At 39.6% G+C, this 27888-nt stretch overlaps 9 protein-coding genes across 9 annotated transcripts; 4 read left to right on the top strand and 5 right to left on the bottom strand.

Moving 5' to 3' along the window:
• Positions 1–300: 300 nt before the first annotated feature.
• Positions 301–1415, bottom strand: K444DRAFT_549216 (glycosyltransferase family 2 protein; the record flags this gene model as incomplete). Its single annotated transcript, XM_024876433.1, has 3 exons — positions 301–609; positions 677–1152; positions 1223–1415. 3 exons carry the CDS (start codon positions 1413–1415, stop codon positions 301–303), a joined length of 978 nt encoding a protein of 325 aa, XP_024726260.1.
• An 8346-nt stretch (positions 1416–9761) lies between these two features.
• K444DRAFT_500883 (copper radical oxidase) lies at positions 9762–11216 on the top strand (the record flags this gene model as incomplete). Its single annotated transcript, XM_024873346.1, has 1 exon — positions 9762–11216. A coding segment is annotated over one exon (1455 nt), but the record flags the coding sequence as incomplete, so codon positions are not given.
• A 12-nt stretch (positions 11217–11228) lies between these two features.
• On the top strand, positions 11229–13470 carry K444DRAFT_605465 (uncharacterized protein; the record flags this gene model as incomplete). Its single annotated transcript, XM_024878858.1, has 5 exons — positions 11229–11692; positions 11753–11937; positions 11994–12602; positions 12672–13130; positions 13187–13470. The coding sequence occupies 5 exons, from the start codon at positions 11229–11231 to the stop codon at positions 13468–13470; spliced, it is 2001 nt and encodes a 666-aa protein (XP_024726258.1).
• A 2102-nt stretch (positions 13471–15572) lies between these two features.
• On the bottom strand, positions 15573–17130 carry K444DRAFT_549404 (putative MFS transporter; the record flags this gene model as incomplete). Its single annotated transcript, XM_024876453.1, has 4 exons — positions 15573–15824; positions 15867–16442; positions 16490–16946; positions 16994–17130. The coding sequence occupies 4 exons, from the start codon at positions 17128–17130 to the stop codon at positions 15573–15575; spliced, it is 1422 nt and encodes a 473-aa protein (XP_024726257.1).
• Positions 17131–20537: 3407 nt separating this feature from the next.
• K444DRAFT_622921 (uncharacterized protein) lies at positions 20538–21643 on the bottom strand. The gene is made up of 2 exons (XM_024882195.1): positions 21398–21643; positions 20538–21328 (listed from the first exon to the last, which is right to left on the bottom strand). Exons 1-2 carry the CDS (start codon positions 21447–21449, stop codon positions 20937–20939), a joined length of 444 nt encoding a protein of 147 aa, XP_024726256.1. The 5' UTR covers positions 21450–21643; the 3' UTR covers positions 20538–20936.
• A 144-nt stretch (positions 21644–21787) lies between these two features.
• K444DRAFT_605458 (ribosomal protein L28e) lies at positions 21788–22897 on the top strand. The gene is made up of 5 exons (XM_024878857.1): positions 21788–21891; positions 21992–22086; positions 22135–22158; positions 22209–22339; positions 22395–22897. The coding sequence occupies exons 1-5, from the start codon at positions 21840–21842 to the stop codon at positions 22570–22572; spliced, it is 480 nt and encodes a 159-aa protein (XP_024726255.1). The 5' UTR covers positions 21788–21839; the 3' UTR covers positions 22573–22897.
• Positions 22898–22993: 96 nt separating this feature from the next.
• K444DRAFT_605454 (putative malate dehydrogenase, cytoplasmic) lies at positions 22994–24667 on the top strand (the record flags this gene model as incomplete). Its single annotated transcript, XM_024878856.1, has 8 exons — positions 22994–23290; positions 23363–23405; positions 23460–23491; positions 23539–23649; positions 23697–23784; positions 23832–24294; positions 24338–24482; positions 24527–24667. Exons 2-8 carry the CDS (start codon positions 23390–23392, stop codon positions 24665–24667), a joined length of 996 nt encoding a protein of 331 aa, XP_024726254.1. The 5' UTR covers positions 22994–23290; positions 23363–23389.
• Positions 24668–25387: 720 nt separating this feature from the next.
• On the bottom strand, positions 25388–26310 carry K444DRAFT_605452 (trafficking protein particle complex subunit 6A; the record flags this gene model as incomplete). Its single annotated transcript, XM_024878855.1, has 3 exons — positions 25908–26310; positions 25717–25834; positions 25388–25609 (listed from the first exon to the last, which is right to left on the bottom strand). The coding sequence occupies exons 1-3, from the start codon at positions 26258–26260 to the stop codon at positions 25388–25390; spliced, it is 693 nt and encodes a 230-aa protein (XP_024726253.1). The 5' UTR covers positions 26261–26310.
• Positions 26311–26932: 622 nt separating this feature from the next.
• Positions 26933–27701, bottom strand: K444DRAFT_622917 (uncharacterized protein). Its single transcript, XM_024882194.1, has 2 exons — positions 27622–27701; positions 26933–27541 (listed from the first exon to the last, which is right to left on the bottom strand). Exon 2 carries the CDS (start codon positions 27502–27504, stop codon positions 27142–27144), a length of 363 nt encoding a protein of 120 aa, XP_024726252.1. The 5' UTR covers positions 27505–27541; positions 27622–27701; the 3' UTR covers positions 26933–27141.
• Positions 27702–27888: the final 187 nt, after the last annotated feature.

Raw genomic sequence — 27888 nt, 5'->3', positions numbered from 1 at the left:
TATCGTGGCACATTGAATTCGAAGTAGAGAGCGGAGGCCTTGGAGATTGTAGAAGTACACCAGGTGGACTCCCATGACAAGGTAGATGGGCGTTGCTATCATACCAATAACCACAAATATAGGTTGAATAAGACTCAAGATCCCATATGAGAGCCCAAGTAGCCTTTGCCATACCGTAAGGGAGCCCGTGTACGATGTAAACAAATAGAACCGGAAGTGTGTGGCCATTTGGATACCTCCCAGATTCTGAATATATATCTATTAGCAGAGACACGCTCCTCCGAGTTAGTTCTGGAGGCTCTAACTTACCCATCTGGTGAATTGTTTTATGTGACCTAGAAAACTCTCCGGCATAAGGCCGTATTGCAATGATTCGGCCACATATGCGGTCTTCCAACCCTTGGACATCATCAGCATCGAACTGTGGACGTCTTCAACGAGACAGTCGGTAGGGAAACCGCCAATATCCGAAAGTGCCTGGCGGCGTAGAATGAAGCCGGACCCAGTATTCCAGGCAATGTCGGCCATATCCCGAATAATGTCCAAACAACGCCACGAATTGAGCTGGCTTTGATAAAGGGGGTCGTTCTTGGGAAAGTTGTAGAAACTCTTCCAGTATCTCAGGTTAGCGGGAGCAGGATAGGAAGTGGTAAAACCTCACCCGTGTTCCACTCACCTGGGTTGGGCAAACAACTCCCATCTTCGGGTTCAGGACTAGATGCGGTGTCATAGCGCGCAGCCACTTCTTTTCAGGGATCATGTCGGCGTCCAAGGATGCAATGAACTCGGCCGGCTCCGGAGCTAACTGTGTTTCGATAAATTGAATTGCATGGTTGAGATTGCCTGCCTTGAACCCAGACGAGCCGTTCTTGACGCGGGCCGTGTAGTATAGGTTGTGTTGACCTTGCTCAGCGACCCAAGCTCTGAGATGTGCAGATCCACCATCGTCAGTCACGATTACTCGGAATCGATCTTCTGGGTAGTCGAGTGCAATGGCTGCTAGAATTGTGTCTTGAAGCACATCGAGTGACTCGTTGCAGCAGGGAATTATCACGTCTACAAGTGGCACGTCTGTCCCAACGAGACGAAGGCGAGGGCGGAATTTCCCCTGGAAGATCCTGAGCTTCACTAGAGCTAGTGGCAAAGTAGGTGCTAAATAACTGTTAGATGCCGCACATTCAAAGGAGCGCACTTAGCCTCTAGAGGAAAGGGGTAACTTTACAGCTCAATACAATGTTGAGTCCTATGATGAACCAAGCTACTAGCAGTCTCCAGGTTGACGTTGCATGGTCTGCGCCCATCTTGATCAAGCAGAAACTTTGAGTAAAGGCGTTACACAGTGTTAGAAGAGCGGGCACAATGCCGGTGAAGCCAACAAGGCGAGCGAGGGGTCGTTTCCACGAGGCTATCTGCATGACGTCGGGGTCATCTTGGGGTGGAACTTCCAGGATAGTCCAGATATGCTTCCCCGGGCCTAGAATGTTGAAGAGAAGATCCTGATCAGCCACATTCGTCAAATAACTCGCTTCAAGCTCCTTCTCGTAGTGCTTTGAAGCGAGCGTCGAGACCTCAGATGTTTTTGAATTGCAAGTTCGCCCGCGAGGAAACCAAATACGGGTGTTTCCAATGAGGATTGACATGATGAATATGGCAGGATAATGGAACGACCTATTCGAATCGACAGAAGAGGGGTATAATAGTGACGTTGAAACAGTATAAATAATAAATAGAGTAGAATAGAGTAGTGGCCCCTATTTATATTCTATTCATTAAATATTCCCACTACTTATATTCTACTTATATTCTAATTAAGGTATTTATAAATATTTATAAATACTTTGAGTACTATACATGTAATACGCACACGTGCTAGACTAGCCTTATTTAGTAAAGCTCCGGGCATTCCTGCTTTAGTGCCATCTTGCTACCCAATTAAGTAGTGGCGGCACGTGGTAAGCGAACTTCGCAGGTGCAGGCCCTAATGTTTGTTACACCGCCTTGAGTTCTGCTAAGCAAAAGTCGGCTACAGCGCATGGCTACAGGGCATTTCAGCGCAACCCCTGGAAAGGCGGTGTAACAAACATTAGGGCATGCACCTGCGTAAAGCATAATAATACTTCTAGAATTACCTCGACTTACGAACTTAATAATAATAGTAATTCTATTATTAAAAATTAGAAATTAAGAGACCAGAATTTCTGAAATAAGGGAATTCTTTCTAATTAGCAAAATAATTAAGAAGTTCTTAGAATATTAGGATTTTCTATAAGAATATATTAATTTTCTCGATTTTTATTTATTTATTATATTTTAAATATATATTAAAACTTAATTATTACTTTTATAAATGTATTTTCTATTATAGATATACTTATTTATATTTAATACATTCGAAAATATTTTAATAATTCTCAATTAAGCTTAAATTAGCTTAAAATTACTTTAAATATAAGTTAAAATCCTTTAATAAATAGCTTTTTCTCTTTAAAAAAGGCTACTTAAAAAATATATTAAATTCTATTTAGGAGAATTCCTAAGATACTTATATATATAAAGGAGCTTATTTAAAAAGTTAGGAGTTATTTAAAAACAAATTAAAAGAAGCTAAAAAAAGAAAGAAAAAGATTTTAAAAGGATTTTAAAAAGAAAAATTAGTTTATTATTATAAAAAATCAGTATTTAAGTAGTCTTATATAAGTACTAGCTTAGTTTATATAAGGCTACTTAATAAGTACTTTAGTTCTTTTTTAAAAAATTTAATATATATTAATTTACTAAAATTATATAATTATTTATAAATATTTATAAATATATATTTTATTTTACTTAAATCTTTTAAGTTTTATACTATTTATATTTTATTCGAAACTACTTATAAATATCTTAAATATTTCTTTCTTATATTAAAATTATAAACTTATTATAATAAGAATTTATTATTTATTATTACAAGTATAAAATCTAGAGTCTAAAAGATATAATTAGATTATTTCTATTTTAATAATTTAAAGCTAAAGAAAAAAAGAAAATTTTAAAGAAGTTTTAAATCTAAATAATTACGAGTTATATATAGGCTTATATATTAATTAAGCGAAATTATAATATATAACTTCGACTTATATTTCCCAATTTCGATTTTATATATTTAACTAATTCTAATCTACTTTTTATTAGTACTATATATTATAATAATTATAATATTACTTCTTTTTTTAAAATAAGCTTATTTTCGAGCTTTAAAAGTTTTTATTAAATTCTCAAGTTATAAGTTATATATTAAAAGCTAGAAGCTCTTTATATATAATTAAAAGAGTTTTTATTTATAATATATAATTCCGGTAATATATTATTTTTAATATAGTTTAATTAATAAAAAAGATTCTAAAATAGTTCTAGCTATTTAAGGTTTTTAGTATAAAAGTTCTAAAGAGCTAAAAGACTATTATTTAATAAGAATACTAGATATTATTCTAGATTTAAATTCTATTCTTTTTATTAAATTTAATATTTAAACTTCTTATATAATAGCTTTATTACTAGTATTTTCTAAACTTTATATTCTATTTCTTTATTTTATAATTTCAAGAATAAAGGCTTCGAATTTACTTATTTAAAAAGGAAATTACTTGAGTTTTTATATAGTTTCTTTATATAAAATATTAGATATATTTTTATTAATTCCGGAAAATTAAGCCTAAAAATATTTAATTTACTTTAGAATTTTATATAATTCTTTTATTAATAAGCTAGTTTATAACTCGAATAATAATTTTTTTAATACTTAATAATAATTTATATTTTATTTCCAAATTTCGAAATTCACTAATTAATAATATAATATTCTTATATTAATATTATATTTTCCTGTATTTTTTATTATAATTTATAAAGTTATATTATTAAAGCCTTTATTTTTTTTTAATTTAGTTTTTTCTTTAAAATATTTAATTATATTTAGGTTTTTTAATTAAATAATATTTATAATTTATAGCCTTTTTTTATAAAGAAAGAAAATTAGTTTGTAATTTTACAAATTAAGGCTATTTATTAGTAATTAATTATTCTAGTAATACTTTATATAAAAATATAGCTATTAGTTAATAATTTTTATTTAATTAATAATTAATAATTTAAGCTTTATATTAATATATTTATAAAACTTGCTTTAAAATTTTTATATAAATTACGGGCCTTAATTAAATATTATAATCTTTAAAATACTAATTTAATAAATAATATAAATAAGAAATAAAAATACTAGTTTTTTAATTATAATTATATTTTAAATAAAAATTATAATAAGGTACTTATTTAACTAATTAATAAAAATCATTATTATATTATATTTATTTATATTTTCTAAAAGTTTCTTGAAATTTACTAATATATATTATTAGAAGTAATTAAAAACTAATAAGAAATATAAGAAATTTAGCTTTTTATTTCTAGAAATATAAGATTATTATTAAATATAATAATTATTTTTATATTTTAGTTAGACTAATAATAGTAAGCCTAAAAAAGTTATTAAAGCTTAGCTTATTCTAGATATTTTATTAAAAGCTAAATATATATCTTTTAAATAAAAACAATATATAAGAATATTTCAAGTATTATTATATTATTAAAAATAAATAGTTTATTACATTATAAAAAAAAGCTATTTTATAATATTTAAGTATTATTTTTCTTATTTCTTGCTTTATTTTATAGCTTTTCTAGCTTTAATAACTCTCGATTCTTATTTAATAGCTTATTTATAAACTAAATATTATTATATTAGATTTCTTTTTAAATCGAACTTATAAAGGCCTTAATTCGAGCTAACTAGAGATCTCTTATAATATTATTATTAATCTTTTATTATAAGAAGAAAATTTAAGTTTAATAAGCTACCTAAAAGTCTATTCTAGAAAGCGCGAATTTTATATATTATTAGCTAAATAGCTAAAACTTAGTATTATTTAATAAATAGAAATATAGCTAATATATATTTATATAGTAACCGAATTAATAGGGGTCTATAAAAAACTGAACCCTTATAACTCTTTTAAAATGCAATATAAAAGTACTTAGTAAACTCGATTATTATCTCATATATATATACTATTATACTATCTTATTTTTCTGTTTTTTTATAGCATTTCGTAATTGCATTATAAGGGTTTGAAGTTCAGACTCCTGCTAGCGCTATATGAATACTTATTGGCTGTACCTCTGTAAAGCTACAAAATTTAAGGTTTCATGACACGAGCTTTCCCCACTAATCGGTCCGACGGCAGCGTCCTGGAAGCTCTGCCTGAAACCCTGAATTAGTCATGGTACCTATATGTGTAAAAAAGGACGTTATATAAGTCTACCGGCGAGGTGTGTTAGCCCAAACTGCGCCGGTTTGCTGCGACTTGTCTCGGGACAGTTCATTCCACAGTCTGACTATCCCCAATTCTACCGATAAGCCCGATTCTGCCGGTACTTCTAGCGCTATCGCCACTTGGTGGGGGTTTATATGACCGCACGATAAGCTTTGAAATTCCATTAGAAAAACTTCAAGTCGAAAAATAAAGATATATATAAGAACCCAAGCCCAAGATAACTATAATAATATAATAAATTATATATTTAACTAAAAACTATAATTCCATTAATCTTTATATCTTAAATAGAGAAATATACTAGACTAATTACTTGATTTTTATAATAGAAAAAACTAATTTAAAAAAGAAATAAAAAGAAAATAAAGCTATAAATGAATTAATAATTTTAGTAAAGCTCGAAAACTAATAATATACTTATTTCTTATTATAAGCTTTTAAAAAATAATTTCTATTCTATTATTTATTTATTTACTAATTGTATTATATTTTTTAATTTTAATTTCTTTTTTTTACTAGCGTCTTTTTTATATTATTTCTTTTTCTTTTAATAATTTTAAGATATTTGCTTTTTTATAGATTTATAAATATATTTATAAAGAAGTAGTTTAGTTAATAAAGAAATAAAAGTAAAATAAGAAATTAATATAAAATAAGCTAGTATAATTAATATAAGAAATATATATTATAAGAGCTCTTAAATTATAAGAAATTAGAAGAAATCGAAATTATTATTAAATAAAGATATTTTAATTAAAATTCGAATTTATAAAAAAAATAAGTTTAAAAAAAGAAAAAGACATATATTTAAAATATTATAAAGCTTAAGAAGCCCTAAATACTATTAATATCTTTAAAGCTTGAAATTTAAGAAGCTTATAATATATGATTTAAATTAAAATTAAAATTAATAAACTTATAAAAGTAATAAAAATATAAAAAAACTAAATATATTATCTAATATAATAATTCTTTATAATAATATTATTATATTAAGCTTTTTTTATTTCCTAATTACTTTTATATTTTTTTAGCCTTTTAATAAATCCTAGATTTATTTAATTTTTCTTATTTAATTATCTCAAGTTTAATAAAATAAATATATACTTTTAGTCTTATATAAATTTTAATAGCTATAATAAAAGTCGAAAACTAGAAAATTAAATAAAAAAAGTATTTTATATAATAGCTTAATTTTTAGCTTTTAATTAAAGATATTATATAATTAGCTAAATAGCTTTAGTAAATTATAATATATATTTAAATAAAAGTTATTTATATAATTTAACTAAATTAATAATAATATTAAAAAAGAATTATTTTTTATAATTTATAAACTTGTTTCTAATAATATATTAATTTTTTTGCTTTATAATATTTAGTATATTATTAATTTATATTTGCTATTTTTCGTAAATAATAAAAGAATTATTAGTAAATTATTAAGAAGAAAAGAAAAGAAAAGTATAAATTATTTAATATTAGTAAGAAATATTATATTATAAAAGCAAAAAATAATTTAATTAATATTTATTTTTAAAATAAAATTTATAAAAATAATACTTTTATTTTAGGTAATTTAATATTATTTCTATAAACTAATATTCTTTTATAACTAGCCCAAAATAATAATATATAGGTTTTTAAAAATATTATTAAAAAAAGAATTTATTAATTAATTAAAGATTTATAAAACGGCTTTTATTAAATAAATTATTATATCTCTTAAATAAAGGACTTAATTTTGTTATAATAATCTTAATAGCCCGGCTAATAAAAATAGTTTTACCTAATTAGCCCGAATTAATATATTAATATTTAAATTCGAATATTTAATATATAAGAAAAATAAAATAAAGGCTTTTTAAGTTTATAATAACTAGTTAAATAAATATGTTTTATAAGATATATATAATTAAGAAAAGCTTATTATATTATTTTAAGAGCTTTAATATTTAAAACTTAAATTTAATTTCAAATTAGATTTAATATAATATTATATAATATTTTTAAATAGCTTTTTTAATTTGTCTAGCCTCAATTATATTAACTATATACTTTTAATAATATTAAAATATTATAATATTATTATTTAATAATAAAATTAATTACTTAATATTAATAATATAATTTATAATTATTTAGAAGTTAGGCTAATATAATCAAAATTAAAGGCTTTTAATAATAATTTTTTTAATTTTTTTAATATTACTAAAATTATTAGCTTTTATTTTATTTTTTATAATATGATTTTCTTTAGCTTTAAATACTTTTTTTGTTTTTTAATAGCTAATTAACTAATAAATATAGCCAATCTAATAGTAAAATTTCTAGCTATAATTATTACTTTTAAATAATTATAAAATAATAAAATAAAAGGCATTAGTATTTTTTATTAAATATAGTACTAGTTTTAAACAAGAACTTAAAAATAAATTAATAATTAAAGCGAATTTATTCGAGAATATATTATATAATACTTTAAATAATATGTTTTATTTTATTTCTAAGATTATTAAATATATATACTTTATTAATAAAGATATAATAGCCCTAATTATTAAGGTATATAATAATTAATTAAGCTTTTTTCTAATTTAATGGCTTTATTTTATTTTATTTATATAATAAATTATAGAGCTTTTTTTATTTAATTTTAAGGTTTATTTTTTTTTAAGAATATTTAATAATACCTTAAAACTAAATGCTTTTTAATAAGTTTTAATAATATATTTAGCCTTAAAATACTCTAAATAGTAGTAATAATAAAAAAGTAAAAAGAAGAAAGTAATTATAAGGAAATATTTATATTTAAAATATTTATTATAATAAAAAATTTACTAATTTCTTTATTTCTTTTATTTATTAATATAGTAATAAATAAAATAATTAATAGCCCGAATAAATATATTTATATATTATTAATTAGTTTCTTTAATTTAATAACTATTTCGAGTTTTCTTTTTATAAAATAAATAATTCTAGTAAACTTTTCTTTTATTATAATACTTAATAATAAAAGCAAATTTTTAAATAAAGGCCTAATTCTAAAAGTATTAGAAAGCTATATTAGGGCTAGAAATAATAAAATTATTTCTAGATTACTATTAATTTATAATAGATATGGCTTTAATTATAATAGTAATTTATTTAGCTAATTAAAAATATATTATAATTATTTTTAATAATTAGAGATATATAAAAATAAGAAATAAATTAGAGAGATTTTAGTAATTTATAATATAATAATATGTGGTTTTTAGTAATAATTATAATATAATCGGGTACTAATAAGTATATATAATAGCTAGCTATTTCTTTCCTCTATTACTAGCTATATTTATTACTAAACCTTTAAATATTAGTATATATAATAAAATTAATATTATAATAGTATATAAGTAGTCGATTTCGTACCAAAAATTAGTATATTAAGTTACGAATATATAGCAATAATATATTACTAAAACTTCAAATAGCGGTGTATTTCTATATTTGACAACTTCTAACTATAATGTATCGGGCCGATGCAAAGTTAGCCTCGAATGCTACCAAAATCACTGTATATTGAGTCAAGATGTCATATTATTAATGAGAATTGCGGGGAAGCTGTCAGAGCGCTAAAACACGCTTCACCGCCTAGCTTATCGGTAGAATTGGGGACAGTCGGACTGTGGAATGAACTGTCCCGAGACAGTTCGGGTTTGCTGCACGCGTCACCGCTATTCGATGCCGGAGCCTTCCTTTTTACGCTAAGGTTCTCGGCATCGTATTGTGACCACCAATGTATGAGACCAATTAATTTAAAACTCGTTCAACCCAATATCCCGCTGTACACTACTTGTCTACAAGTCAAGGGGCCATGTTATCCCTGCCACAAGACATCCATGGCTTAAGTACATCGGAAGTGTATCATGGTCGAGTGGTGACATTGGTCCACCTACTGCTTGCCTTTTCCAGCACACGGCGGTGAGGATGCAGAAGCCTCTCGGACATACACGAAAGGGACATATTTGAAAGATTGTTCGATCGATGCCTGTATGTCCTGAACACGGTGCTATATTGGCTGAAACACACTGCGACTATACAAGTATATCTTTTACATATTCTCATCCTATCTCCTTCTAAAGGATCGAAACACGTCCCCGAGTTGAGTTTGCTTACTTACACTACCTTCTCTCCTTAGAGCCTCAAAGTAGTGAACACAAGACTAAACTATATGTCAGTCGTGTTGTAGCTATGGGCGCCCGGATTCTGACTCGTTGTGTACTCTTCTGGGCGTTTGCTTTTGCCACATCGCTTTTCCTATACTTCAGCTCCACTCGCTCGACAAGCTACAAACGCTTACGTTTGGTCAACTTCCATGGGGGATCAAACCCATCAATTCATGGTCAATGGGGTCCCAAAATCCCAGTACCACTCATACCGGTCGCTGCCGCAGTCCTTCCACAGTCAGGTCGTATCCTTATGTTTGCTGCTGATAAAGCAGACCAGATGTATGCAGAAGACAGCAGCAGCTACGATATCACGTTTTCGGCCATCTATGATCCCTTCACGGGTTCTGTTGCCCCCGGGACAGTAACCAACCATGGAATGTTCTGTCCGGGCCTCTCACTCGATTTTCAAGGACGACCCGTTGTCACCGGAGGAATGACTGACAACAAAGTGAGCATCTTTGACGACGAGAGTGACAGCTGGATATCTGCACAGAACATGACAATGGGCCGTGGATACCACGCGCAGACAACGCTCTCAGATGGCCGCATATTCACCATTGGAGGCTCGTGGAACGGAGGTATCGGGGGTGTCGACGTTGCAAGTAAGGGTGGAGAAGTCTTTGATCCCATTGGAAACGCTTGGACGGCATTGCCAGACTGTCCAGTGGGACCGATGTTGACAAATGACTCCAGGGGCGAGTTCTTTGCCGACAATCACGCCTGGCTCTTCGCCTGGAAAAACGAGTCCGTGTTTCAAGCAGGACCCTCGGCGAATATGAACTGGTATGGCACGCGCGGCCTAGGTGATCACCGCGCTGCCGGAGTCAGAGGTGCAGATGAGGACTCCATGAACGGGAATGCCATCATGTACGACGCCACAAAGGGGAAAATCTTGACACTCGGGGGTGCGCCAAGCTATGCGCTCTCATTTAGCACACGAGCAGCCCATATAATTACCCTCTCTGATCCTTTCGAAGAAGTCGAAGCCGAGGCGATAGATTCGATGCACGATCCGCGCGCCTATGCCAATAGTGTTGTTCTTCCGACTGGCGATGTCTTCGTCAACGGTGGTGTTTCCTATGCAAGGCAGTGGACCGATGTGAACTCATCGCTCACGCCGGAGCTCTGGAACCCAGTGACTCGAAGGTTCACTAAAATGGTGAGATCACCAACCCCACGAAATTACCACAGTATAGCCATTCTGTTGCCTGACGCAACAGTCTTGACTGGAGGCGGTGGTCTTTGTTGGCGGATCTGTGAAGATACGTCGGCAAACCACTTGGACCTGCAGGTGTTCTATCCGCCTTATTTATTCAATTCCGATAGGGGCTTGGCACAACGTCCTGTGATCACAGGCACCTCGCCTTCTATCATTGAACTCGGGGCGAGTTTGTTCATCTTTACTAATGAGCCAGTCGCTAAGTTCGCGCTTATCCGTTATGGATCAGTGACACATTCAATCAACACCGACCAACGTCGTATCCAGCTTGACGCTGTTGCTCTGGATAGGGGAGAAGGCAACCCAACCAAGGAATGGAAATCCCAAATTGAGGTGCCCAGCGATCCAGGAATAGTGCCTCCAGGATGGTGGATGCTCTTTGCCATCAATGACCAAGGAGTGCCTTCGCATGCAGCGACTATGGATATTCGACTTCCAAACAAACTACGCACACCGGCAGTCTCAAACATAGCCACCCCTGTATTGGACCAAGACTCCAAGCAGACTACAAGTGTTCAACTCGGAGCTCTTATTTCAATTATCCAACCATCACACCCGAGATTGTTTGCCACGGAGCAGGAATGGGATAGACTTCCGGAGGTGATAGGGACAGACTCATACATGACACAATGGCATCAAACTATCTCGGAGCGGGCTGAGATCTGGCGAACCAGACCCCATGTTAACTACTCCTTAGAAGGCATATCCGGTAACGGGGTCCTAGATACCGCGCGTGAAGTCCAGTTACGTGTGAAACATTGGGCCTACATGTTTCGTGTGACACGAGATACGAAATGGAAGAGCCGAGTGTGGGAAGAACTTCTCGTGGCCTCGGGAAACTCAACAGTGTACTTCGGTGTCGATGGAGACAATTGGAACAGCCAGTAAGCAGATATCATTCACACCCAGCTCAAGTCCCTACTTTCAGCTCACCCCTCGGAAAGGCATTGGCTTGACATAGGCGAGTTTCTCGTTGCCTTTGCTTACGCTTACGACTGGATGTACGATGCGTGGAGACCCGAAGAACGCGAAGGCATCATGTGGTCTATCATTTCATTAGGTCTTACAAAAGGACTAGAGGCGTATAACGATGAGGCATGGTTCCTCCGTGCCAAAGGTAATTGGAACTGTATGTAAAGCTGTAGTGCAAACCTCCAATACTTGATCGGTGTGCTGAACAGCTAGGTGTAACGAACGGTGGCATCATCATTGCTTCTCTTGCGATTTACCGCGATGATCCTACTGGGGTCGCAGAGGCACTGCTAGGGCGTGCAATTAAGAACGCGAGGGAACACTGCGCACAAGCTGTCCAGACGGATGGAACTTGGGTCGAGACGCCTGACTATTGGCATTTTGGGACACAAGCTCACGCGCAGTTGGCATCAGCGCTCCTTTCGGCCACCGGGAGCACCCAGGGGCTTCTGACAGCAAACCGAGGTTTCAAAGACACCGGAATGTTCCATATGTATAACAACGGGATGACAGACAAGTTCAATTACGGGGATTGTGGGCCGAGGAAGATCACAGCCACGGCCAACTCGCTCTTCTTTTACGGAGACCAATTTATGATGCCGGCATATACGCTGTACCAAAGGGTGAAGGCTGAAGCTGCCGATCCCCTATCGATGCTCTGGTATAAACCGCAATTGAAGGGCTCTTGGTACTCCAATCTCCCGCTTGACCGGAGCTTCGACAGCCCAGATGGTGCTTGGGTATCTTTACGGAGTTCTTGGTCATCAGCGACCGGATTGTTCGTCGCAATGAAGGCGGGGAAGTCAACAGGGCATGCGGCACGTGAGTTGATTCTTCGTCCCTAGTCTTATCCAGTACATCCAGACAGCAGAATCTCACAAGGCACCACAGATGGCAACCTAGATGCCGGTGACTTCGTGCTGGACGCTTTGGGAGAAAGGTGGGCAATTGAACTCTGCCACCAGGACTATCTTTCACACGGCTATTTCGCCGGCGAGTCGCAAGACAGTGATCGCTGGCTGTACTACAGAACTCGGACCGCCGGGCAGAACACGATACTCTACAACAATACGAATCAAAAAGTAACAACCGCGCCCTCGGTCAGCTTCGCGAGTAGCGGCACAACGGAAACCGGTCCAGCGTTTCTGGTAGACGACAGTAGTACTGCTCTATGGATCACAAACTTGACCTCTGCCTATCACGGACCACGCATCCGACGGGGTTTGAAACTTTTGGGTGGACGCTCTCAGGTTCTGCTTCAGGATGAGATCCAAGGGGCTGCGCATACTAGCCAATGGAGAATGCATACGAGAGCTGATATAGTGACACAGGAAGGTGGCAAACGAGCTCGTATGTACCCCCCCAAACTTCGCTGCGGATTTGTTTACTAATCAACAAGCTGGTAGTTTTGACGATGAACGGAAAGAGAATGGGTGTTATCCTTCAAAGTCCGGCCATAGCAGCATTCCATATTATGGATGCCGTACGTTCCCCGATCGACCCCCAACTCCCGCCAGGTGAAACAGACGCCCCAAACCCAGACGTGCGGGTCCTATGTGTGGACATTCTTCCTGGCCATCACACAGTCGCGATAATATTTGTGCCGATATGGGATTTTGAAAGAGAATTTGATATGCCACCCCTGATTCAATTGAGTGGTTGGAATTTAACATCTCATTTACCTACATAGTCGGGACCAACCAAGATCTTCGGGCGTAGAGCAGTCCGAAAAAGCTCATCGAGAGATGGAAGATCGTCGGCGGATCCACCGCCACTAATGTCAAGAGCGCGCTTACGACCTAGATTAACAGAATAGAATAATTCACTTTGGGTGGGATATCTTCGCGTCCCTCAGCTCTCGCAACCGTATTTCTACCTGCATTAACTTGACATCCAGAAGACGACAAGGGGGCCGCAGGTCTGTACGATATCTGGCCATCTGTGTGTGGATAGAGAGCACGATTAATTTTAGAGGGTCAGAGTGTAATAAGGGTTGCAGGATAGCGCGTTCGATAGAGGAAGTGCAAATCCAGCAAATTTCGTGCTTTCAAGGGTAGCCATAACGAAACGAAGTGAGTTGACTGAAGCTAGTTTGAGAATCTGTAGAGTGTTTAGGAGGAAAATTGAGCGGCTTAAGTGCCCGTGAGCGCCTGCTTGTCAGAGTTGGACTAATCTCGTCCAGACATTAGTTTTGCTACTCGCAACTGCCGTACGCTAACTATTTGGTCTTGCGTATGAAATCCCAGTCCTCCAAGCTCCTACTACGACTCGTTTATTATGGAATCCCTAGCCTTCCTCAGGTTTACCGAAAATCGAGAAATCGGCTTGTGGCCATCTCTGCATAAAAGAAACCCTTTTCTCTTGGAAGTAAGGCCATTGAGCTACTTAGGGGTCTTGATTCATTCTTCTAATTGAACACGTTTAACCTAGACAATTCGACCGGCTTTCGATTCGATCCAAACGCTACTCGCTCTCTCAACCAAAGAGGCCACTCAACACTCAGCATCGACAGATTCGACAATCATTCGTACCTGAATCTAGGCGATTAATCTTCCCTAAGTGGCCTGAACTCCAATCCATCCTTGTACAATTTCGACTCGGGTGGTCTTTCCGGCTCCAGCTCTTTTGATCGCTCGAACTTCCTCAATCCAAACGGTGGTTCAAGCTTTGCCAGGTCAACTTCGGCGATTGCTCCTCTTCAAATGGTTTGAATTTCTGATAATAAATTAATTCCTAAAAAAGCTTTAAAGCAAATTATACTTAAAAATATTAGCTTAATATTTATAAAGCTAATACTTATAAATAAACCAATACTTATAAATAAACTAATATATATAAATAATAAATTAAAAGTTATTATTAATTAAGGATTTTAATCTCTAGTAATTAGTTAGTTTCTAATTCTTTTTAATTTATAATATTTATATAAATTAAAAATATAAGTTACTTAAATTTATTTTTAAGAAATTTAAGGTATTAAAGAAATATATTATTTTTATTACTAATTCATTTAAGGAAATAATAAGTACTTCTAAAACTAATAATAAATATATATATTTAATAAGTATTATAAGGCTTTTCTTATATAATAAAGTATTATACGAGTTTATAATTTTAATTAAAGTTTCTTTTATAAGTAAGAAATAAAACTTTAATTATAAAAAGAAATTTTTGTAAATAATTTTTAATTATATTTATTTAAAATTAAATTAAACTTTTATTTTTTATATTTGCTTTTACTAATATAGCCTTTAATATATATATAATACTCTAAATATTATAACTTATAATACGAGACTAGTAAAGCCGAAATTCCTGCTATACTTATAATAGTACTAGCTAGGGTCTCATGGAGTTAGCTATTATATAACTGGCTTTACTTATTAAGCTAGCGTTTCAGTTATTTTAGCTAGTACTTCTCTTCTTTTATTCTCTCTCTCTCTCTTCTTCTTCTCCTCTTTAGCTTTATATTCTATAAAACAAGAAATAGAGATCTTTGAGCCTTGACTATTACTCTAGCTCTGCTATTATAATACTACTACTAATAAGAATTAGTTATAATTACTGAGACCTCTCTTACACGTTTAAGTACAAGCTAAATAGTACTAAGCGAGCACGCGAAATACTATAAAATTATATACTGAAGTAGCTTATGAGCTAATTGAGTTATTAATCAGGGCAGCTGAATTAGTAAACAACCCTATTTTACTAGTTAATTCTAGTATTAGTGAACAATCTGCACTAGTACACAATCGATCAGAACATATAATTGCCGAGAAAATCAACGAATTTTTATAATCGAACTTGAAACCTGCTTCTTAAGTACGCCCCATACTTATAAAACAAAACAGGCACTGGTATGAAAGCCAAACCCAAAAATCCAAACAAACTATTTCCCCATCCATAGCCCAAGCTTGCATACAGGCGTGGAGCTGTGAGAGGTAAAAATGTAGCAAACAGAGATCGCAAGAGCGAGTTCGCAGCTAGGGCTGAAGCAGCACTCTCAGGTCCAAACGCATCGACGAGATATATCTGGGCCGGCAACTAAAAAGGTTAGGTTAGGAAACAACCAAGCAGAGCACTTACCATAACAAACAAATTACCAAGGCCGATAAAGCTTGTTCCAACAATTGGCGCCATCCACTGAACCTTCTCCTGTGCAGTCCACCCATACCAGAAAAACCCAATTGGAACAATAGGGGCGAAGTATATCATTAGCGGTAGCCGCTCTTCAGGTGTCGTCTCTCCCTTGTGTTTTGCTGCTCTAGCTTTCAAAATCCTGTCGCTCAAAGCTCCAAACAGAATAAGACCAATGATCATGCCTATCCCTTGCCCAAGATATGTCAATCCAGAAACGCCGACCGAGAAATGATATTGCTCTATGAAGACTTCGGAATAGGTGCTGAAGCAGAGAAACATCAACCCAAAAACAAACGCGACGTAGATGGAGAGCAGCAGCACAACGGGTGATAGAACCAGCAACTTCAACGGCCGAGATAATCCACGTCCAAGATAAGCAAGTGGTGACAGGTTCTTTCCGCTTTCGGCTTGAGGTCCCACATTTCCTGTTATCTTTCGAAGTCGCGCAGCTTTTCGTTTAAGTAGTATTGGCGCATAAGTCTCCTGCATGAAGATCATGGCTACAACAAGCCAGATTGAAGCCTTCTTAACGATTAGATCGACTCCACGAAGTAAGAATGGATGCGTACGGCAAAACCAACAAGCCAAAATGTCCATCTCCAGCCAAGTTGTTGTGCGACAAATCCTCCCACAACAGGGCCAATCACAGGTGCCAGAATCGGTCCCACTGCTGTTACAGCCATGGCGGCTCCTCTCTCCTGGACTGGAATGACATCTGCGACCGTTCCTCCACCAATGGTCGAGGGAGACGAAGCCGCGCATCCAGCAATGAAACGGAGAATTAGGAACGAGATGATACTTTCACTCCATCCGCAGCCCATAAGAAATACAATGAAAGTGGCGATTGAAAGATGGTACACAATCAAACGCCCGTAAAGCTCGGATAGTGGTGCCATGACCAGAGGACCAAGAGTGAAGCCGAGGAGGAATATGCTAATTGTTAAGTTTCTAATGATTGAATTGTCCTGATGAAAATCTTTCATAAGGATACCAGAACCTGGAGCGGAGATGGTCGTAGAGAGGTTCCTACAGCAGATCAGGACCGACTTCCTCAACTGAGTAATCATACTGACACCAGAAAGATGATAATGCTAACCAAGGCAACATGGCCTAGTCTCTTCCATTTCGGCCAATTCATTGGGTTTTCAGGCCCATCCCATTTTACAAGGTCCGTCGCTTCAATCCTACCCCTCTCTTTATCTGGCGACATTTCCAAAACCGAAGTTCCATTTTCAACGAATGTATCTTGGGAAGCCATGTCGAATTGAATGATTGAATATTCCGAGGATGGATGGGCGTTTTCTTGTTGGTATCTAACTTCACTCGGAACTCGGCTAATTAATGGGCGGAGTCCGTAAAGCTCGTGTACGACATGACATGATCCTAGCGTCAGTTGATCCTTTCGCCACTGCAATGTCCGAACCAATTAATGTCTTGATTTAACAACTGAAGGATTAGCGTTAACCTAAAGAGACAAAACACCGAAACGGGCATACGGCTTTCTTTTTTTAGTTCAATTGCTAATGGGTGCATGATATCAAATTGAATATCTGCGGAGTCCGTAATTCTCTGGACGACATCTACCGAGGCCTATAACCCCTGTACTGCCAACCCCCCGAAATAACATGACATTGCGCATTTGCAGGTTGCACTTAGCTTTAAGATTTTTAAATAATGTAATTAATTAAATTCCTATTAATCTATTTAACTCTTTATTAAATTCTCTATAAATTTGTAAGGGCTATTTTTAGGAAATATAATACAAGTAATTAAATTTGATATTTTATTAAATACAAGAAGGGAAAGTCGAAGGCACACGAGCTTTTGTAGCTGCTTTCTAGCATCTCAAAGGGTCTCTCCTGTCACTACTTAGCCACCTTGAGCCAGTCCTGCAAACTTCGATTTAAGTTGGGAAATGTAGTGGATATCTCATTGTCTTGAATTCAAGTTACGAAACAGGGCAGGAATCTCGTTTTTAAGTATAAAGCAAACCTCTTCCTAACGCGAGTGTGACAACGACTGATATGCGCCCTGCGCGTAGTGATGGAAGGCCCAAGGATGAGAACAGCTGTTTGTCGGTCCGGGTAGTAGTAGTGTATTGAGAGCCTGTAATACAAGCTTGGAGGACTCAGAAGTCCTGTCTAACCGGTGTCAAGTCTAGAGGCAAGGCTCCCCTTGCCAAATCTGGATGAAAATGACAGCATGAAAAGCATTGGCAATACAACAGAATTGACAATAGAGTTTAAGTTTAATTAGCGAGTCGGATATGCGATCGTGCTGCCTCGCTGTAATCAGGTTTGCCTCACGTATATCCATTCACACTACCCGAGGCTTGACTTTAGTTTAAAAGGACATAGCCGTAACGATAGTCGATGAATGCCATGCCACTCGCTCTCCGTGAGCACCGTTGCACGTATGTGTCGAGCAAAGTATTGCGAGGATATCCGCTTTATAGATGATCAAAGTCAAAGGAGAGTGGGTAAGAGATACGATAGACTGCATCCGTTGGCGCATTAGGCGAGAGACAAGGTGCTTTTAATTCAATTCAATTCAATCTTGGAAAGGTGATAAGAGGCTCGTCTATAAGTATAAAGCTCAACCTCCTCACAACGCGAGCCCGATACACGTAATAAGAACAAAGACCTCAAGGTCATATGCTACGGGAATAGGATATCTCAGCTCAGAAGCGTTAATTCAGTGGCCTACAAGTCGCGAACTTGTGGATATTCGTGACGAATTCTTTGGGGATAGTAGGCTCTTTGCTCGCAAAGAGTAAAATTTCCTCTTTGTTATTATCATTTCGTTCATTGCTGTCAGATCCACTTCTGTTATCATTTTCGTCCATTCTATAGACTTGTACAACGAATCCGAGAGAAGACAGAGAATGACAGACTTGCAGGCTCTAAGCAAAAGCATTGCATGTGTCAGAAAAGTGGGAAGGAGAGACTTAGCAGAACAGCAGATACTTGCTTCATTGCTGTATTCCAACTCTTTGATTGGCTTTTGGGTGTATTGAAGTGTGCTTTTATGACATTCTGGCTAACTCGCCGCTTTTATGGTGTGAAAGTAGTGTGTCTAAATATAAGGAGGGTGGAAAGGGCTTGTGTAAAGCGACGGGAGGGTTGAAGTAAATGGTTTGAAATGCAGAATAACGATATGTTTGACTTGTTAATTATTATAAAGATTTCAGGTGGGGGTATAAGGGTAGCGAGGCGGAGGCAGGATGAGCAACGTTTTTCGATCATTGTGCTTTGAGTATAAAACGGACGTGTAAGCAGTGCTGGGTCCGGCATTAGAAAGAAGACTCTGAAGGATAACATCATTTGGATGTAAGCGGGCATTGATGCAAGAAGGGTCAGTGACAGGAACGCCTGCTCTCCACATTCTGTTGGGACAGCATTCTGAGCCAAGGAGTGAAAGGGGATGTGCTTGAAAGGGAGAGTAAATAGAGGGCGTGGACGTGACAGCAATGTTCGTCCGTACTCCGGGTGGGATGAGGATTGTTGTCAAGCGCGAAAATAATGTCAAACATTCTCACTGTGAATGTACACAGAGCGCTAGAAGAATGGGGTGACTTTTCCCAAGGAGGATGTGAGATCGATAATAAAGATGACGGTAACGCGAAAAGACTATAGCTTTTCTGAAACGATAGGTGTGGGGGATGGATTTTCTGTTTGAGGTAAGATAGAATCATAGAGAGAGAAAGGGAACGGGGAGAGATGTTGGTAATGAGGTTAAATACGGCTTTGCTTGTGCTTGAAGGCTGAAGAACAATGATTTTCGTGGTTCCCGAGAGATGTTGTCGGCTGGAAGGATATGTTATTCATAAAGATAAATCGACTTAAGCATATGAAAGTAGGTTTGATTCGTCTTCTGTGGGGTTGGGTGTGTTCTGCACAAGTTTGACATTTGGTCTTAGCACCACGCTTTGACATAGTGGGAATCATTCGTGGTTGAATGTTTTATTTGATATCGAGTCTTCTAGGAAGGTGTGGAAGGATGACTTGAGAACCAATAAGACGTCTTGGAAGTGCATTGTATTCGCGGTTGAATGTGTTGTTTCATTCGCAGTGGCGAGCTGTTTAAGACATGTAGATCTGGTAGATCAAACAGGTGGGGAGACTCGTGCTTTACAGTGAAGTTTGAGTTTGCAGACGCCTGAGTTCAAGAGGGAGGTTGGAGAGGAAGTGGAGGATCGTCGTGTCCTGAAATCTAGCTGTGGCGGTGCCATCACAGAAGTCAGGTTAATTTTGAGGGGGTGACGGTGCGTTGTTTCATGGAAGAGCGGTTATGATTAGGTTTTACTCGTTTGAGGGCTAAAGCGGGTGGGGAAGTGATAATGCTTCTGAGTGGGATGAATTCATTGGCTTGGTCTGCGCCGATGGAAGGCTTGTTGCATAAATACATGGATAGAGTACTGGGGATAAACGGGTTGGAGGGTTGTCCTGTCTGAGAATGCTGACTACATCTTGCATATCGTGAGGAATGGAATGTGAAACTAAAACCGTTCCTGCGATAAGGGTTGGGAGTAGTCAGATACCGGTATGTGAGAATGGGATCATTCTTCAATCGAGAGATTTGGGAGTGAAGGTCACAGTGGAACATGTAGAAGAGAGAGTGTTTTATAGTGTGGTGGACTTTCGCCCAGCCATTCCACTGATTGATAGTCTGTATGTAGATTCTTAACTTGACTTGACTTGGCGTGTCTTGCTCCATATTGATGGCTCCATTGGATCTGAGCCATCATCCTCTCTCCTATCTTGAAATTGTCGTGATCATTCAGTCCGAACGCCGTAATGCCTATCTCTCCGCTGATTCCCATGATGTAGTTGAGGTATGAAAGGTCTCCGGGTATCCGTAAAGTATGTAGTATACAACGACTCGAGTCTTCGTAATGTATGATCGAGTGTATAATGGTGTCTTGAATCGTCGCTCGAAGGTCAAAGAGATCAACAGACTTATCGCAAAGAGTCCAGAATCCTGTCTCTCTATGCAACTCATCTACCGTCTCCCTCCCTACGAAAAACTAACAAACTTCGGATCTCTCGGCCTCCCATCCGGCCCAATCCCATTCTTCGCAAACCTCCCTTCTGTATAAATTCGTCTCGCCTCGTCAAAATTGACTCTCCTATTCTTCATAATTCTCTGGATCTCGCGCTTGCTTTCGGTGTCGAGGCCGGCGCGGGAGTCTCCGGCGGCAACGTTGGCGCTGAGGTCGAAGGCGGACGAGGAGAAGCCGGATTCGATATCTGACGAGAAGGAGGAGGGTAGGCGGGAGTAGAGGTATGAGGAGCCGGGAAATGAGGAGGGAAAGGAGGGCGAGGGGATTGAGGAGAGTAGGCCTGATGGCAGGGAGATGGAGAGGGATGGCATGAGGGGTGTCCAGAGGGGCCGGGTTAGGAAGAGGACTGTAGATACGCTCGTTAGTGAAGTGAAATGGAGGAAGGGAAGGGAAAGAAGGAGGAATAGGAAGCTACCGGTTGACAGTACGAGAAGAGCGAACACGGTGGAGTACAATAGGTAGCCCATCTTCTTAAATCTTCCCGCGGGAGGCTGGGGATGGAGCTTATAAGGGTCCTGGACGAACTCTAAAGACTCAGGAGTTGGAAACGAGTGGGAGGGATTCCGTCGCAGGAGAGTTGGAAATGGACTTGGCACATGAAACCCTAGGAAGGGGTAAGGGAGGTCAGCTCATGGTTGTTGATGCGTTACAGAGCTCAAAGCGGATGAGTGAGGCTGGGGGTGATTATGGGGTGACGAAGCGCGCGCATTGGGCTTAGCGGCTCTTAGCGTTGTGCTAATCTTGTGGTAGAAGCGAGGGATGCTGATTGGTGGGGAGATACACACAGAATTTTGAATTCGATGTCAAAGTTGAAAGACTACAATTGAGATTGAGTTGACAACTTCAATACAATCAACATGACTCACCACTCGAGCCAAGTGTCTGCGGACTTGATCTGGGAGATTGCCCGTACGTTGCCCTGGAATGACTACCCGAGAAGAATGGTGGAGATGGAGAATTGGAGAGAGGGAAATGGAAATTCATGTCAACAGGCACTGATCAACCACAGGACACCAGAACTCCTACCTTGTGAAGCGCGCTTCAAGTGGAGGTGTTCGATTCTCTCGTGATCCTCTCAACCTGACCAACGTCCACTCCCGCAAGGTATGGTTTGAAATCGAGGGGATTGAACATTTACTAATTTCTATCCAGTATGCCGGTTTCGTTAACGACAAGGTATGCCGAGAAGGACACACAGCAGAGAGACGGAATACTGATTAGAATAGGCCATCGGAGTTGCGCCAGCTGAGGGCGACAAGGGAGGAGTTATGTTGATCACCAAGAAGACGAAGCACCCACAACGACCAGGAAGCTCTGTCAATAAGGTCACCTTTGGCGGAAACAAGACCACAAGAAAGTATGTACATCTCTTGCGGCATACATATGGAGCAGGATATTGATAGTATATACAGGACCTACAAGGGCATCGTCAGCAGCACCGCAAAGTCAGGTTATCGATCTGATCTCCGCGCTGAGGCTGTTTCCCGCGCATCTGCCATCCGTTTGTCACAAACACCTAAGAAGGATGCCCCAGAGAAGAAGCTGCGTGGTGCAAAGGCGAAGAAGGCGGCTGCTGAGAAGGATGAGTGATTGATGCATGGGGATGACTTGGTGCATGGGACGGTCTTGCTAGTCAGTCATAAACTGAACTGAACTCATTTGCAAGAAGCTATATTTGGTCTGTGAATGCTATGATATGTGGTTGCATGGAATTCTTTGGCCTGACTGGATCTCTTGAGAGCCTCGTGGCACTTGCAAAATCCTGTGGCTGACTAGGATCGTGAATGGCTCACGGCATTGGACATCTGGCTCGGCTGCAGCAAATATGGAACCTTGAAAACACCGTTTTGACTTCTGGTAAAAGTATATCCAGCATTGTCCCTGTCTTCCGGCATGTGAAGATCATATCGGCAAGAGTCGCAACCATCTTAGGAGCCTTGTCCGATCCTCGCCGAAGCAGCTGCCTCGGCCCTGCGGTGCTAAGGGGCAGTATAAACGTCTTGATTAATCTGCAAGGTACTGCCATTCAAATATTTACTTCTCTTTTTGAACTTCATCTCTGCAAAGGAGAGCGTTCAGCTTCCGCACAAATACTTTTAAATCGCCGGCCCGATCGAGCCTTCCACCGACCCCCACCCCGCTCTCGCTTGGCTGCCCACCAGGTCCAGCAAGAAAGAGCTCAACCCGGCCAACCAATTTCAAGGAGTCAGGAGACAACCCTTCCCTTCATCCTACAAAAACCTTCTCTTCGCAGACTCCTCTCTGCGACCTCCAATTCTCTGCAGTATCTAGGACTTTTCCACTTTAGGTATGCTGGTTCCGGGTGGATTGGGGCCAATTGGAGATAATGCGGGGTAAATGTTGACACTTGTTGGGGCAGATTTCGATCATCACCGAAACCGCAATTATGGGAATCAAAGCCGGTATGTTTGCAGAGGGCGGGGAGAAGGTGTTGGGATGGTGCTGATGACGTTTAGTTGTCGCTGGTGCCTCTGGTGGAATTGGACAGGTGCCTTGCCTTGATTCTTACCCGCTGAGCATTGCTGACCTCAACAGCCATTGTCCCTCCTCCTCAAGACCTCTCCTCTCATCTCCGAATTGGCATTGTACGATGTCGTCAATACTCCGGGTGTCGCAGCAGATCTGTCCCATATCTCGTCACCCGCTGTACGTACATCCACAGGGGTGGAAGAATTAGCTGATGAGGGATATAGAAAATCACCGGCTATCTTCCAAAGGATGATGGAGCCAAGCTCGCAATGAAAGATGCAGACATCGTTATCATTCCCGCTGGAATCCCCCGTATGTAGAAACCCTCCTTACAAGGACATCAAACTGATGATGGACAGGCAAGCCCGGAATGACCCGTGATGATCTCTTCAACATCAACGCCGGCATTGTCAAAGGCCTCATCGAAGTCATTGCCGAAGTGGCACCAAAAGCCTATATCCTCATCATCTCAAACCCTGTCAACTCAACCGTTCCAATCGCAGCCGAGGTCCTCAAGGCGAAGGGAGTCTTTGATCCCAAGCGTCTCTTCGGTGTCACTACCCTCGATGTTGTCCGAGCAGAGACCTTCGTTGCGGAGATCATTGGCGAGAAGAGCCCACAAAGCTTGAATATCCCAGTCATTGGTGGCCACTCGGGAGAGACTATTGTCCCTCTCTTCAGCCAGGCAAAGCCTGCTGTTAAGATCCCAGATGAAAAGATGGCTGATCTGATCAAGCGCGTGCAATTTGGTGGTGATGAGGTTGTCAAAGCTAAGGATGGTCTTGGATCTGCTACTCTTTCTATGGCTTATGCCGGATTCCGGTATGTCAGTTTGCCTCATCCTGAGCAATTCTAATGAAAGCAGATTCGCAGAAGCAGTTCTCAAGGGCCTTACCGGCGAGAAGGGCATCGTTACCCCAACCTTCGTCTACCTGCAAGGTATTCCAGGTGGCGAGGAGATTTTCAAGGAAACTGGCTGCGAGTTCTTCTCCGTTCCCGTCGAGCTAGGCGTATGTCTCTCCCTACAATCAAATTACTTTGCTAATAGAAATAGACCACCGGCGCAGAGAAGGCACATAACCCCCTTACCAACCTCGACGAGAGCGAAAAGACACTCCTTAAGGCTTGCGTAGAAGGCCTGAAGGGCAATATCGCAAAGGGTGTCAGCTTCGCACACAACCCACCGCAAAAGTAGTCTTCCCATCCGTCTCTCCTTTTCCCCTTATCCGCAACCTAGATTAAGACAAAATTTCCCTACTTTCTTTGGCTATTTTCGTCGTTGAAAAATTGGCTGTCTTTCATTTTCGTTTGTCATTCTGAATGGCGAGCTCTCTTTTAAAGGAGGACAAGAAATATGCAAGGGTCTGGTCTTTTCTGTCGTAGGAATTCCACTGATCGTTGGCGCTGCTTAGATAGGCTGTAAAATGACTGCCATACCTTTTCTTCTTCGATGTTCTCGGCTAAAGGGAGAGTGGACTTGTTTCCGATCTCTTACTTTCGTTGCGTGTTTGGGGGAAGGGAGGAAGGTTGACGTCCGATGACTGGTTGATGGACGGCGGGGTGGTGCTAGCGGTCTACATGAGCAATAAATGGGCTTTGAAAAGTGAAACTGTTATGCTGTGATGGGTGAAGTGATGTGTGAGGCTGCTTCTTATTTTGCAAGCTTGTGCTCTGAAGAGTCTTGTTGGATCTTGTGCCCGGAACTCCAGAATATGCCTCCGAAACGCCAGCCAGTTATGCCGCTAAATTGCATCGATCACCAATCATAACACCTTCGTTCCCCTTCCTCTGCCCTCGCGGTATCCCATCTCCGCCCCTGTCTCCTTCCCTCGGCCTCTATCCCTTGCGTACTCCTCTACCCCTTCTCTCTAACCCTCAACCCCAACTTCTTCTTCTTCCCCACACCCCACACCCCCTAAGTCTTTGCAACCAGCGCCTTAACCTGAAATGTCGCCCCAGGCAACTCGCTCGTCTCTGCCTGTACATTGGCATTAATCCCCATACTCGCCAGCGCTCCTCGTATTATCCCGCAGGGGAAATATAGGAAAGGCTGTGCTTTGACGACTGCTTGTCCACCTGCTTCGGTTGACATGCGGCTGAATGGTCGGAAGGAGTTGTCTGTTAGGACGTAGACCCCCTGTTTTTTTATTAGCTTTGCTGCGCTCGAATTGGAGGCATTGTGGTGGACAGGGAGGCGGGATGAGAGATGGGGGAAGAAGGAGGGGAGAGGAGACGGAAGCGTACCCGGTGGTTCGTCTTCAAATTGTCTATTTGCTTCCTAAAGACGAGCATCCAGAGGTCTTTGCACAGGAACTTTATTACGTCCAGGGTGTCGGTGAAGCGGGGGCGGTCTTTGGAGAACCTGCGTGAAAACACCAGCCATGAGCTTCCTCTTCCTTAAAGATGGGATATGGGGGGAAAGGGGGAGATTATACCGTTCAACCAAGCCCTGCCCAACGCGATACCCGAGCATCTCGAGACGGTAGAACACAGCATCGCGCTCCTCTTCCTCGTCCATTTTCCTACTTCCGTTCACACCTACTGCTCCTGCCCCCCCCTTTAAGCTTCCATCTCCTTTCCGTGATTGTGTAGGGGATTGTGCTTGTGAAGTCGTGGTTGAAGAGGGGTTGGCAGAGGGGGGGGGGGGGTCGGAGGAGTCGATTTCGTTGACGATTCGGTAGGCCATTGGCACGAGCTCGATCATGAGGAGGTCGAGGCATGAGGAATTGAGGAAGGTGGCTGTTGGATCCGAGGCGTTGTAGGGAGGGAGGGGGGAGTCGAAGGACATTTTGAGGGTTGGTGGAGGGAGATGTGGGGGGATGAGGTTGCGGGTCTTGGAGGGGAGGTGAAGAGGTGAGGTCGGAGGTTGGGTGCGGAAATGCCGATGAGGTTTTGGCGAGTGGGCAGACTCGCGGTGGACAGAAAAAGCGGCCCTCATTCTCAATTCCCCAAGTCAAAATTGACCTTTTATTTGACCTTTCTCGTAGAAGAAATTCGGATTTTCTTTTTTGAGAGTTTGAAGAGATTCGATGAGGCAGAATTTGAATGCACCGCAAGTCGAGGGAACATTACAAGAAGGGACATTGAGATGTAGAACTTTGACTTGGGACATTGGAGAATCAGGACCGCGTTTTTTGTTCACCGCGAAGCAGAGTTCGCCCTTCTTTCCTTCCTCGGTTCTTTTGTATTTGGTGGAGAGCGGCGAAACGCAATTGTGATTTGATTTGAGGAAGATGGGGAGGGGAATCGAAGTTTTGATTGAGTGGAATTGATGTTTGAAAACTGACGTGCAGCCTCACCTCCCTCTCCCAAGAAACAGCGCAATATCGTTCTTGCAAGCAATCTTGATTCACTACTCATGGATTCAATGCCAAAGATGGAAAGGCGGTGTGTTACGGCACAACAGGCCAGTAGAGACTCGGAGTAAGGGATGATGACATGTACATCAAAATTGCTCTCCCTATGGCGAGGAAAAACTTTGTCATTTCTATCTATGATCAAGATCCTCAAGTGGGGTGCGCTAGTTGGCACTGATATCTTTCAATCAACACAGCACAGTCTGCCATGCACACAAGCTAATGTCAACCACATTCCATTCACCCAGGACTACACTCCGGTATCCCAAGACAAACCGATCCTCAGAATCCTCGTCGACAGCCACGAGTAGGACTATGCACTCTTTGTCCCGTGGGAAGAAGCTTCTGAATTGCCCTTTCCCGCCGACACCTGCTCGCCTGTTGTGCTGCTGTTGCCACACAAGCACTCTTTCCAGGTTGATAGCTTCCCTGTATCCGGTCGACGGAAGAGCGATGACTGCTCGGAGGGCGACTCAGTGATGAACCGTTCCATTGGCGATTGCCCGTATCCACTGATAGGAGTATGTTCGAGGTGGAGGATCGAGTGATGGTAGGGACATGTTTGTGCTTCTGTGGTTTTCTGAAGGCTTTGTTCGGGTTGCTTGGTCTTGCTCTCTCCGTGGTGGCTGGGTGATCGAGGATGGCCGCCTTTCTTGTTGCTTGACTTGCGTGTCATAGTGACGGCTAGGTCTTCTTGAGTGGGTCCTACGAGTCTATGGAGGTCAGTCTATTTCTTATGACAGGAAATCAGATCCTCGATCAGGCACAAATGAAAAGATGCCCGCAGACGTACTCGACGGCGTTCTATCTGTGCTCTGAACACTGGGACTTGGGTTGTCACCAGCAGCTGGAGGAAAGAATCAAAGACTGGGCGGGATATAACAGAGCTTGATCAGCTGCGGGGCAAGTCTCTTATCGGGTCGGAAGTTGAGATGACGAGGCCAGAGCTTGAGGTGATGGTGTCAGAAGTTGGGAGAAGCGGACGGGGACGAGTCTTATAAGTCCTCTCGTCTTCCGGAACAAGTCACAACTGTCACAACCACACTGTGCATCTTTCCTT

Source organism: Hyaloscypha bicolor (assembly GCF_002865645.1).
Source record: "Hyaloscypha bicolor E unplaced genomic scaffold K444scaffold_191, whole genome shotgun sequence".
NCBI lineage: Eukaryota > Fungi > Ascomycota > Leotiomycetes > Helotiales > Hyaloscyphaceae > Hyaloscypha > Hyaloscypha bicolor.
The sequence above is the reverse complement of the archived record's forward strand: the minus strand, read 5'-3'. Positions and strand labels throughout refer to the sequence as shown.

Bases quoted from the DNA above. Each gene is read 5' to 3' on its own strand.
- K444DRAFT_622921 (XM_024882195.1), bottom strand. From the start codon at position 21,449: ATGGGCTACCTATTGTACTCCACCGTGTTCGCTCTTCTCGTACTGTCA. The intron at 21,329-21,397 runs GTAGCTTCCTAT...GCGTATCTACAG, and splicing joins TCTTCTCGTACTGTCAACCG to TCCTCTTCCTAACCCGGCCC.
- K444DRAFT_605458 (XM_024878857.1), top strand. From the start codon at position 21,840: ATGACTCACCACTCGAGCCAAGTGTCTGCGGACTTGATCTGGGAGATT. The intron at 21,892-21,991 runs GTACGTTGCCCT...GATCAACCACAG, and splicing joins CTTGATCTGGGAGATTGCCC to GACACCAGAACTCCTACCTT. The intron at 22,087-22,134 runs GTATGGTTTGAA...ATTTCTATCCAG, and splicing joins CCAACGTCCACTCCCGCAAG to TATGCCGGTTTCGTTAACGA.
- K444DRAFT_622917 (XM_024882194.1), bottom strand. From the start codon at position 27,504: ATGACACGCAAGTCAAGCAACAAGAAAGGCGGCCATCCTCGATCACCC.